The following is a 12,576-nucleotide window of genomic DNA, read 5'->3' as shown; positions in this document are numbered from 1 at the left end:
AATGGGACGGTGGGGAAGACATCCGAAATGTCGAGGCTGTGCAAAGGAATGCCTGAGGCCTGGGCCCTGGTGGAAGTCTGTGAGAGGGGTGGGGACTTAAAGCTCCCCCCACCCACTCCTACTCCCATAGGAAGAGGGTTGGAGATCTCAGGGCATCTGCAGGTGGCTTTCAGCACCTCCTTTCCCCAGATCTTAGGGCCTGCCCTGTGGGTCTCCTATGCCTAAGGGAGCGGATCTGGAGAGGAGAAATTGTGAAGGGCGAATATTTGTTTCTGGCCTTCTGGGTTTTCCAATGTGGGCTCTCTTCCCCTCCCCCCTCCCCCCTCCCCCCTCCCACCGGGTAAATAGGAGAGAACTGACTGGCAGGGAGAGGCATCGGGGACTCTGGGCTTCAGCCAAAGCAAACAGACCAGCCTTAGTCTTCTAGAAGTCAGAAGCCGCAGCCCTAGCAGGTGAAAGGAAGGGTACAAAGTAGGGTGGGGACAGAGTGGGTTTCTGGGGGAGCACTTCCTCCTGGGAGATGCAGGACTCTGAGCTTATGTGCCGGGCTCAGGAGTAGGGTGCTGGGACTCCTTTCCAGGCTCTGAAAGACAAAGAAGGCTGAAGGCCTGGCTTGGCCCGGGAGGTTTCCAGCTCCCTCCCAACTCCTTGCTTCAAAGCTCACCACTCAGTGTCGCTTGGTCCTCAGAGTTTCCATCTCTCTGGGGTTCATCCAGGGGAGGTGGGCGCTCCCAGGGCCCCTCCAGACCCTGCCCACAAGTTAGCTTCTGCCCCACTGGAAAAAAGAGGGTACACAGCTACAGGTGGAGGACCCATCTAGTGCAGTCTGATGGCTTGAGTCAAGCTTCCAAGACATCGCGGCAGAACACTGGATTGAATCCTCCCTATGACTGGCCGCGTGACTTAGTTCACAAGCACACTTCTGAAGGAAATGCTAAGTAAGAAGATCAGTGTAGATTACCTTAGAAGCCGGGCATGGTGGCGCACGCCTTTAATCATAGCACTCAGGAGGCAGAGGTAGTCGGATCGCTGTGAGTTTGAGGCCAGCCTGGTCTACAAAGTGAGTCTAGGACAGCCAAGGCTACACAGAGAAACCCTTCTCGAAAAGAAAAAGAAAAATATTACCTTAGATAACATAATACCTCCAGGAAGCTGGGTGAGTAGGCTTATGCCAGTAATGCCAGCAGTCAGGAGACTGAAGCAGGAGGATTGCTTTGAGTTCAAGGTCAACCTGAGAAACATTGTTCAGATTCAGGCCGACCTGGATTGCACCATGAGATCCTGCCCTCTCAATCGCCACAGAGCTGGTTCCCTAAGAGTCACTCGGGAGTGCTAGAAGTGGAGCAGCTGTCATCAATTTGTCTATGTGTTCTGGTGGTGTATGTCTCTCTCTCTCAGAAGGAGTTCACTCAGCCTTTCCAGCCTTCTGATGTCCTCACAACCAGAGATGCAGAGAGGAGATCCAAGTCATCTTGTCTCAGCTCAAGAACCGAAGCTTTTTTTTTTTTTTTTTTAATTCGAAACAGGGTCTCTCTGTGTAGCCCTGGCCATCCTGAACTCACTTTGTAGACCAGGCTGGCCTCGAACTCACAGAGATCCACCTGCCTCTGCCTCCCAAGTGTTAGGATTAAAGGCGTGCGCCACCACCACCCAGCTAAGGACCAAACGCTTTAAGAGGGAGACTGCTTGTCATTCCCAAAAGCATAATGTGCACCAAGTGAAATAGATGAAGCATAGCCTCTTGTGGCATGAAGGACACAACCACGGGAGGGGGTGAGGTCTTTCTGCCTAGTTGCCTGGGTGTCAGGGTCTCCTATAGGTTCTCTGGCTCTAAAGCCTCCTGTGTAGGTTTTAGATGCCTGACTGGCTCTTAAATCCTCGATTCTACATCTGGACACTAGAGGGCACTCTCTCGCCCTTTCCTAGTAAGGAAAGAGACTAGGGTCAGGGATCCTGGAGAGAAGAGACCAGAAAACCAGAGAGAAAAGAGAGAGAGAGAGAGAGAGAGAGAGAGAGAGAGAGAGAGAGAGAGAGAGAGAGAGAGAGAGAGAGAGAGAGAGAGAGACAGACAGACAGACAGACAGACAGACAGACAGACAGACACAGAGAGAGACAGAGACAGAGACACAGAGAGACAGAGACAGACAGAGAGAGACAGAGACAGAGAGAGACAGAGACAGAGAGAGACAGAGAGACAAAGAGAGAGACAGAGAGAGACAGAGACACAGAGAGAGAGACAGAGAGAGACAGAGAGGGGAGGGGAGAGGAGAGGAGAGGAGGAGGGAGGGGGAGGGGGAGAGGGAACATGCTAGGTTCAGAACTGCAGGAAATGGAATGTTGGGTTTTCTTTTTGCCTCTGAACCTCCTCATAATTCACTTCTGTGGGGAGTGAGTCCAATTGTCCTGTGCCTTGCCTAAATTTTCAGAAAGGGATGAGCAATGGGGAAAACTTAATCAGATAAAGGATTAACCTAAACTAGCATGGGGTGGGGGAGGGGGTGGGGGGAATGCCAGGTCTCAGGAGCTGGCCACAGAGGGCATCACAAGATCCTTCTGGAAGAGCCATGCCTGACCCATGGCAGCAGAAACCACAGACCACAGTCCCTTCAGCTTACCAATCATCCTGCTGCCTTTCGGGACCTCCGCCTGGCTGTCTTCTTCCTCATCCTCCTCTTCATCCTCATCCTCATCCTCCTCTTCATCCTCTCTTGGGTACCCCAGCTCCCGAAGCTCCCCCAACTCATCCTCTTCCTCTGATGCCTGGTTCTCGCTCAAGTTGCTGATGGTCTGCAGGTGGGACTCAGCGATGCGCTGCACAGCTGGCAGAGGGGACCCAGAGAGGGACAAGGGTCAGCCGAGCTGGAGGAACGGCTCATGCATGCAACTGAGGGAGAGGTGGTGCCCTAAGGGGCTTGTGTTTGACAGCAAAAGGCCGCAATCCACTCCACCGTCGGGGAGTGTCAAACCAAAGTGGGAACAACAGGGTACATTTTCATCATATTTGGCTCTTAAGCCTTCCAAGATGCTGCCCTCTCCCCCAGAGATTGGCACCAGAAAAACTCTCCTCCACCACAGGGCACCTGGCTGGGCAAGACCAGACCAGCACAGCAACAGCTTAACATTCTCTGGCCAGGGAGCTTACACAGCTAGGTGCCCAGGTACCAGAGAGTGTCTGCCAGGGTTAACCCCAGGCAGAAGGCGCCAGGCCTCTACACCAGAGCCATTTTCCCTGACACTGTTCACAATCCACCTTGCTATGTCTCTCTGTCCAATCCTGCCCAGCATCCCAGGTTCCCAAAGCAGGGACAGTTCTGAGCCTGAGGTCACAGCACTCTGCAGCCAGTAAAGTCCTTGCTGGACAAGTGGACAGTACGACGCAACCCTCACTGTCTTGACCCATATCCCTAATCTCCCAGCTTCCTCTGCGGTGACCCAGAAAACAGCAACACACCACCACCACCACCACCACCACCACCACCACCACGAAGACCTGCTCAGATTCAGCCTTGGAAAGGAACAGTGTGGGCGGCTTCCCAAAGATGAAAAGCAGGGAGGGAGAGAGGGAGGGAGGAAGGGAGGGATGGGTTGGGGGTTCTGGGGAACGGCAAGGTCTGAAGGAACATTATTGGGTTAAGACTCGGGTGGAGGGACTGGGGGTGTAGATCCGTTGACAGACTACCTGCCTAGCATTTACAGACCCCTGGGCTTTGTTCCTAGCAGGAGCATATCCATAAGGTAGAGGCAGGAGGATCAGGGGTTCAAATGCATCCTTAGCTACACAAAGGTCTAAGCCAGCCTGGGCTACATAAAGATCCTTCCTCCTCAAACAGAGCAAAAGACTAGAGCAGAGTCAGTGAGGGGCCAGGGACTATCAGGACTTTAGAGTGGGCGAGACACTGGCTTCACTGGCCCCAGACTGGTCTCTTTGCAGTGGTCAGTGCCTCTTGGCTACTTAATCCAACAGGGGCTCCTCCCCTTAGCAGCCCAGGGGGTAGGCTGGAAGCCTCCGGTGCACTGAGCAGGGCCCTGCACTCCTGCCAACTCAGGGACAGGCACAGAGGGCGCATTGTGTGTGCCCCATGCCCCGCCCTGCCCCCAGCTCCCAACCTACCTCTTCCCGCAGGCTGTGGGCAAGCTACCCAGGCAATAAAATCGCAATAAATTGCCCTGCCCTGGCCTTGGGGACCTGACAAAGCTTCACCTTGAGCCAACTGAGAGAGTTCTGACCTGACCTGGAAGCACCCTTTGCCCGCCTGATCCCCTGAGGCTTAGAGCTGTCCACCCTTCCCGGAGGACTCATGAATCCTGCCCTACAAAACCCAAGCCCTGACAGGCATTTTCCCTTGTCCAGAAAGCGTTAAGCTTGCCAGATAGAACCATCTTGGTATAGAGGGCCTCTGGGCTGGGGGAGAGGAGGTGACAGGCAGGCAGCTGGGGAGGAGAATAAGTTTTTGTGATAATAGGTGTGCACAGCACCCGCGCTGGCACCCCGTGAGCTCCTGTTTGCCTTAGCTCAAGTCTCTCATGCCTTCATGTCTCGCTGGGCCTTCGAGAGTCTACACTTTCCCTACCACATTGTCTCCTCATACCTCCTCTCCATGTCTCAGACCCTAATAATATCCTCCTACCCCAAGTCTTCCTTTTTTTTTTTTTTTTTTTTTTTTTTTTGAATAAGGTTTCTCTGTGTAGCCTTGGCTGTCCTGGACTCACTTTGTAGACCAGGCTGGCCTTGAACTCACAGCGATCCTCCTGCCTCTGCCTCCAGAGTGCTGGCATTAAAGGCGTGCGCCACCACGCCCAGCCCAAGTCTTCCTTTTTAAGATTCACGAACCCAGAAGGTAGGTGGTGGCGCACGCCTTTAACCTCAGAACTCAAGAGGCAGAGGCAGATGGGTCTCTGTGAATTCGAGGCCAGCCTGGTCTACAGAGAGAGCTTCAGGACAGCCAAGGAAAGACATAGAGACCCTGCCTCGAGAAACAAACAAACAAAAACAAAAACAAAAAATCATTTTCAAGTACCCCAGTTGAGTTCTCTCCTGACTCCGTTCCACAACCCTGTCTCTCCCTTCCCAGACTCTGTGGATACAGCCCAGAGAGGCTAGCATAGGCAAATCTTTTGTCATCTTTTGGTGCACAAGAAATTTCCAGGCCCTAAACTCCTACCTCAGCCCACTCCCCAAGTGCAGTACCAAAGTCAAGGAGGGCTGAACCAGGGGTGTGGCTCAGCATTATAGTGTGTAAGACCCTGGATCCCATCCCCAGCCCCTCCCCCAAAAGGACGAGGGTGTGTGGGTGGGCGAGGAGACACTTTCTCCCTCACATTCACTCAGCCCAGAGTGGAGAAGAGGCACACTATCTATCTAAGATAGAGTCTCATGATGGATCCCAAGTTTGCCTCAAAGTCACTGAGCATAACCTCGAACTTCTGATCCCCTTGGCTCTACCTCCCGGGTGCTACTAGGCTTACAGGCACGTGTCACCACACTTGGTTCACAGGGTGCTGGTGCTGGAAGCCAGGGCCTCACGTGTGCTGTGTCCGTGCTCTACACCCAGTCTCAAGGCCAAGTTCTTATACTCCTTGGAAATGTGCCGCTTATCTTCACGCCTGCTGTAAGCCCTTCTACACGTCCCTACAGGAAGTCCTTTCACCCTGTCACTTGTTACAGCTTCCCCCCTTCATTTTCCTGTCCTGGGAGAAGGGGAGCCATTCTCCTGGCTTCCTAGCGTCTCTCCTTGTCCCCAGCTTTGGCAGGCGAGCCAATGTGGGTGCACCTGTTGACCTTGGCTGGTGCTGGGAAACTATACTAAACCCACCCACCTGGGGGAGCTCTTGGTGCATGCGTGCCCCCTCCCCTGCCCCCAGCACCAAGAGGAGGGGGGACAGGCCAGAAAGGGCCACCAGAGGGGGGTGGCTAGGCCACTGGCACTTAGTTAGGAAGAGGCACACTTGCACACGCTTAGCACACTCACCGTGCACCTGCTCTTCCTTCAGATGTATCTCCCACAGCTCCCTGGGCAGAAACCAAACCTCTGGCTGTCCCTAAAACCTAGATTCACACCACCAGCCCTTTGCACACTGCCTTCCTTTTGCCTGCCTTTCCTGGCTCATTGATTCCATGAGCCTTAGCACTGTCCCTCCTGCAAACTCTCCCTGACCCTTAGAAGCAAAGGACCCTGGAGGCCAGGGAACAAACTACTCATTTTTTTTTTTTTTCATTTCTTTATGAGACACAGTCTTGCTGTGTTGTCCTAGCTAGCTGGGCATTCACTGTGTGGCCAAGCTGACCTCCATAGCAGTTTTCCTGCCTCTGCCTCCTAAGTATGGTGTGTGTGTGTTGGGGAGGGGGGAGTGTTTTCGTTTGGGATGTTTTTGTTTGTTTGAGATAGGGTCTCACTGTGCAATTCTAGCTGGCCTAGCAATCTCTCATAGCCCAAGTTTGCCTTGAACTCACAGAAACACGCCTGCCTCTGTCTCCAAAAGGCTGAGAGATTAGAGAGCTCTGTGCCATCATATTGCCTTTTTATTTATTTTTTTAAATCAGGGCTGTAAGCCAGGTATGGTGGTGCACGCCTGTGATGCCAGCACCCAGGAGGCAGAGGCAGGCTGATCTCTGTGAGTTCAAGGCCAGCCTGGTATACCTAGGAAATCCAGGACAGCCAAGGCTACACAGGGAAACCCTGTCTTGAAAAACCAAACCAAACAAACAAACAAAACCAGGGCTGTAAGCAGGGGCTCGATGCCCTATGTATGTCATTCAAGCGCTCTTCCACTGAGCTACGCTGTGAGCCTACAAAAAATAAAAACAACAACAAAAAAAACTTATTCATCTTTTTCGCCCAGTGCCCACCACTGACACCTGGCAATATGTGACAGGAATGGCACCTTGACAGGAAATCAGACAAAGGAGAGTCCAAGACGCAGCTGCAGCCTGTGCAGGGTTGTGGAGCCAGAGGGCAAAGCAGGGGGTGAGCGTGGCCCAGTAGAGACACCCCCAGAGTGTCTCCCCTCAATGCGTCTCGTCCTGTGGGGCTAACCAGCTCTCCCTTTCAACCTCTCAGCCTACTGTTAAGACCACAGCTGCCCTTTCTCTGCCCCTGACATTTCCTCTTCCTCCCCCGCGTCAGCCCAGCTGCATGCCTCCAGGAGACCACATGACAGATGGAGAGCTAGGGTTGGTACCTTTCAGCGATGGGGGAGTGTAGGCACAGGGGTTGGGTCTCTTCGACTTCGGGTGGTGGCCCTCTCCAGAGGTTCTCTACAGGGAAGAGGCGGCTGAAGTGAGCTCCCCAGAGACCCCCCTCCCTTACCCTCCCTCCAGTGGGGGCAACTCTGCTGATAGAGCACAGGACACGTAGGCCACACAGAAGCCTGGCTCAGAGCAGGACCCTCCGTCATGTGCACCCCACCCCACCCCACTAAGAGAGAGGGTGACGTGCAGAGCAGGATTTTCCCAAGGAAAATCGATGGATATGTTAATATGTCCTGTGATGGCCTAGGTTGGCTCTGAGGGCATCTGTCCTCCCCACCCCACAGGGCCCAGCCAAGTGTCCTTCCAGCCACCCCAGGAAACTCACCTGGTGGGGAGACGCCTCCTCCTCTAAGAAAGGCCACCAGGCAAACACCAATCATGACCAAGGAGGAAGAGAAAAAAGAATCAGGTTACTTTCCCCAAAGCCTTGGTCTTCGGGACAGCAAAAGTGTGCCCTTCACTCCTGGTGCCAACAGGTGCCAAGAGAGTAAACCAACCCAGCTGAGTTGGCCTTCCAGGCCTCCAGTCTCCAGCCAGACCCCCTGTCTCATGGGGGCCCTCAGAAAGCCACCAGAGAGCTGCGGGGGGGGGGGGGTGGGTGGGGTGGGTGGACAGGGGCCCTACCTGGCGAGGAGTGCTCTGAGAGCCGGAACAGCATGGCGGGGGTCGGTCTCCTGCGCCGGATCTAGGGAGATGGAAGAAGGGAGCAAGGTAAACACCCTATAGAGCCCTCAGCATCTCCTTTACCAGCTGGAAACAGGGCTTTGGAGTCCTCAGGGAGCCTGTGAATCAAAGGCAGCTCACTCAGTCTCTTCACTTCACAGGGATGAAAAGTCCGAGGCTTAGAAAAGGTTCAGCAATTTGCTCAAGGTCACACAGCACACACCGGGTCCAAAGGACTAGAAAGATCATCCACTGACTCCTTGTCCAGATGGTCCCAGTCCACAGCTACCATAGAAAGCCCTCTAGAAGCCAAAAGTGGTGACAGGTCCTACTGTCATTGTGGGCACTCTGAGGGAGGTACCCATGACCCTTGCCCACCAAAGGTCAGCTCAAGTGCTGGGCTCAGCTGCAGAAGGGGTCGGAGGCTGCTACTGCAGGCACCTCCATCCGTACCTGAGGCTCAGGTGTGGGCCTGAGCCCCCAGACACCCAAGGGTCTGCTGGAGTCTCTAGGGGTTTGAGTCTGGGCCCCTGGCACATTCTTTCTCAAGCTGTGGAGATCTTTACCCAGTTCTCATGGAAAAAAAAAAAAAAAAAAAAAAGTAAAACTGTTCTCCTGGCCCACCCCTAGCTTGGCAATCAGACCAACTGTCAGTTAATTAGGTCCCCTTGGAGCTCCAGGGAAATGCAGAGAGGCCTAGGTAATTGGAGCTGAAATGGTTGTTGCCAAAAACTGCTTAGGCCCAGGCTTCAGCCCACCCGAACCAAACACCCCAAGAAGGGCTTTGCCCAATTCTCCATGCCTTCTTCAGAGCCAGTGGCATCTCAGCAACAAGTGTCCTTGCTAGGTCGAGGAGTACAGCCCTCTGCCTCCACCACCTCTCCACTCCACAATCCCCCACCCTCACCCCCACCCCGCACACCTTTGTAGGTCTCCCAACCCCCAAAGAAGGTTCACCTCCCTGGGGTTGTGGCTCTTGGTCCTGATCCAGTAAGTAGTCAAAAACAACATTCTGGGGACCCCCAGACCAGGTCTATAGGGCGAAACCGTGGTCCTCTAGACCCTAAGTGGTTGAAGTGACAGCGTCAGACGCCTGAGCTCTTTGTGCCCATAAGGGTGCCACCAGGGTGACGTGGTCCCCGTGGGAAATGGACTAGCCTAGCGGGGCTATGTAAGGGCCAAAAGAGCGGTCCCACGAACAGACTGCCTCCAGACGCTCACTGCAAGAATTCTCCCGCCCCAAGATCGGCTCAAAGGTCTTGGGGAGAAAAGTTACTAGGAGCCTCCAGTGAACTCCCCGTCCTGTGGGGCGCCTGGCCGGCAGTCCAGGCAGGATTCAGCAGGGGACCGGCCGGGCTGTGTGGTGAGGGCGCTATGTGAATGGGGCTCGGCCCCCTTACCATCTCCACCTGGCGGGGGTCGAGCTGGCTTGGGGGCGCGGGCACAGAGAACTGGATCTTCTTTCGGTCCATGGCGGGCTGCGCGCTCCTGGGGTGTAGGGATGAACCTTGCCCGCTGTCCGGCTGTCCGGAGCTACTGTTAGCGCGTGGTGCGCGGAGGAGGAGCAGTGTCCTCGCACCCAGGAAAATCCCGCGCTCCGCGAGGGCTGGAGGGTTAGACCGCGGGGCTCGCCTGTAGCACCGGGCTCGGCGTCCCCAGCTTAGGACTCACGGTCCCCGCGCCTCGGCTGCGCGCTACAGGGATGGGGCGCGGAGCTCCGGCTCCCGACCTGCGCTCTCCGCAGGTCTCAGCGGGCTGCCCCCGGCCTCACTCCACCAGCTTCTGGCTGCTCTCCCTCTGTCTCCTTCCTCTCTGCGCCTCTGCTTCTGCAAGCTGCACCCCACAGGTCCCAACCCTGGGGTCCCAGCCCGTCCCCTCCGCCAGGGACTGGCGCCCAGGCGTTCGGAGGGAGGGCTTAGGGGAAAGCGGCCAATGAGCATCGAGAAGCGTGTTCTCCCAGGGCTGGAAGGAGGGTGTGGAGTGAGAGCTAAGGCCAGGGGAGCGGCCCGGGCCCCCTCCCCCCGCTGTCTCCCCAGAAGTCGGCGTTGCATTATTGATGGAGTTCAGGCGTGAAGCTAAAGGAGAGAGGGGAGGGCAGAGGCAGCTGGAGCCAGGACTCTGGCCTTAACCGCTTCGGCCCCTTCACACCCCCCCCCACGCACCTCCCCTCCCCCCGTACGGAACGTAGAGTTTTAAGGGAGGCCTGTGAGGTCGAGAAGAGAGTGCCAACATGTCACGCTGTGAATGGGGGTGTCCTAGAAAGCGAGTGTGAGAGAGGTGTGCGAGGGAGGACACATGTCAGTTATCGTGGTGGGGAGTATGTGCAAGTGAATACCAGAGGCCTGGAGTGCTATAGCTGGCGAGGGTGGGGGGTCGGTGTGGTGCGAGTGTGTGTGTGTCTATGTAAGTGTGTCAGAGTGTCAAAGATGCGGGTGTGAGTGGCAGCGTGTGGGAGGACTGCGTGCGTGCGTGGGAGGGTGTGGGTGTGGAGGAGGATGTCAGAGGCTGTCAAGGTGATGGGCAAGCGGGTGCCAGCTTGCGGGGGGGCGGCGGGGGGCTGTGCAGAAGAGGGGCTTGAGGCTGAGAATGTGAGAGCATATTCCAGAGGGGAGAGGAGAGGGATGAGTCCCTGCCACAGTGTACCCAGCATTCACGTGTCTCCTGCCTTTTCTCCTCGTCTACTGAGGGAGGGGACAGAACCAGCCCAGGGGGCAGAGTTGGTGGCCTGCCTAACCAGTACACGTGCCATCACGTGTGTGGGCTTGGTGCGTTGGAGAACAGAGATGGGGGAAGAGAGGTGCGTGATGATCGTTCTGAGGTGCCAGCCTCTTCTACAGAGGTGTGTGTGTGTGTGTGTGTGTGTGTGTGTGTGTGTGTGTGTTATGGAAGAGAGGGGCTGCTTTTTGGGTTAAGTCCTGCTGTTTATGTGTCCGAACCCTTGAGTCTCTGCAGGAGCTGGCACTACCCTCTGTGAGGCTGGCAAGAAGGACTGAGCACCTCTCTGTAGTGCTCAGGGAGCGTGTGTGGACCTGTGCCTGTGTGTGCCCTCCTGGGGTTCTGTTTGTGTTGGCTGTCTTCTCAGCTGGTCACTCTCAGGCCAGGAACAGCAGGAACCCTCTCCACCACACCCCTAACTCCACCAGCAACTTTTCCACTCCCAGCCCCAGCACTCTGCCCCTGGGGTAGAATGGGAGGCCAATGCAGTCTAATGGAAATGAGGTCAGGGGCATGCCATTCTGCCCCAGACTCAGTGTCCTTTGGGGCATGAGACTGAAGTGTGTGCCAGGGGCTGAGATTTGCTCTTGGGAATAGTATGTCCTGGTGGCCAGGCCCCACATTCTCTGGCCCAGGCCTGGCCACTGCTTGTTGACTTACATATTTTCTGGGAAACAGGCCCATGATAGTTTGCTGCCCCTGAGTCGTGGGCATCTCTGCCAGTTTCTGGCTTGCTCCAGGACCCCTCTTCCAAATGGGGTGTAGTGGGGACCGACAAAGCCCAGCGGGGTTCAATCAAGCAGTGCCTGGGCAGCCTTTAGGCCAAAGTGAGGGGTAAGAGAATGGCGCTTTCCCTAGCAGGGTGCATGGAGAAGGGTGGATCAAAGGGGACAGTGGACAGGGATGAAGCCCTGACCCCCAGTGGGACCTGGAGACTTCTGGGAACACCAGTGCCCATTGGAAACTTCTGGGAACACACTGGTTTGACCCGAACAGTCAAGAAGGATTACCCCCATGGTGGTAGGGGTAATTTATTCCCAAAAGATGGACCTTTGGGGACAGTGGGTGGTCCTCACCTCTTTGGCCAGCTTTGTCTGGGTATAACGCCTCTGGCTCCTCAACCTTGGAATCATGAAAGGCAGAGAGATATTTGTGCAGAGGTCAGGCAAAAGGGGAGGGACACAGAACTAGGAGGGACTTGGGGTGGGGGGGGGAGGGTTGTGGAGAGAGATGAGGAGACAAAGGGAAGTGAAGAGGAGAAAGCCTCATGACAGAAAGGCAGGAGACAGAGATGGAGAGAGAGTAAAAATAGCTCCGCATTAAGATAATTGCAGCTCACAGCTCTGCCCTCCGTTAGGAATTAAATGAGGTTTTATTACTTTGATTTTTCTCTCCTGGATCCTACGCGACTTCTCAGGAACTTGGGGAAAAGTTTTTCTGGTGGGTGGCCAGGTGGCGGAGGCTGCGTGGGTGACAGGGAGGAAGGGAACAGGGAAGTGGGGAGGGAGGGGCAGGGGCAAGGGGTGGGTAGAGGCTGGTGGGGGTGGCAGAGCCCAGCAAGGGTTAGAGGAGGGGGCCACTGGACAAACAGGTGGGAGAGCTGAGAAGCCAGCGTGACTTCCATTCACTTCGCTTCGGAATTAATCATATGCAAATGAGATGTAAAAATAATATGCCACTCCTGGGTTATTATTCTCGAGTTGGAAGAACAGGCGGTGATGTCCAAAGAACAATTATTATAAGACCTCATTTGACTTGCTTTTCTGCTTGCTCGGACTGACAAGGTTTTATAGTGGTCCTTCCTTACCTCACTGGGTCTGAGCACACTGTTTTGAGGCAAGGTTCTTCCTGATATTTTCTTTCTTTCTTTCTTTCTTTCTTTCTTTCTTTCTTTCTTTCTTTCTTTCTCTTTTTTTTAACCAGTCCCTGCCACACAAACATCCATTACA

At 55.0% G+C, this 12,576-nt stretch overlaps 1 protein-coding gene across 1 annotated transcript; it reads right to left on the bottom strand.

Moving 5' to 3' along the window:
* Nucleotides 1-322: 322 nt before the first annotated feature.
* On the bottom strand, nt 323-9,577 carry Ppp1r1b (protein phosphatase 1 regulatory inhibitor subunit 1B). The gene is made up of 6 exons (XM_051158480.1): nt 9,313-9,577; nt 7,874-7,934; nt 7,575-7,597; nt 7,180-7,255; nt 2,616-2,819; nt 323-775 (listed from the first exon to the last, which is right to left on the bottom strand). The coding sequence occupies exons 1-6, from the start codon at nt 9,382-9,384 to the stop codon at nt 654-656; spliced, it is 558 nt and encodes a 185-aa protein (XP_051014437.1). The 5' UTR covers nt 9,385-9,577; the 3' UTR covers nt 323-653.
* Nucleotides 9,578-12,576: the final 2,999 nt, after the last annotated feature.

The sequence above is a fragment of the Acomys russatus genome, chromosome 16, assembly GCF_903995435.1.
Source record: "Acomys russatus chromosome 16, mAcoRus1.1, whole genome shotgun sequence".
Taxonomy (NCBI): domain Eukaryota; kingdom Metazoa; phylum Chordata; class Mammalia; order Rodentia; family Muridae; genus Acomys; species Acomys russatus.
This window is presented reverse-complemented; position numbering and strand designations above follow the sequence as displayed.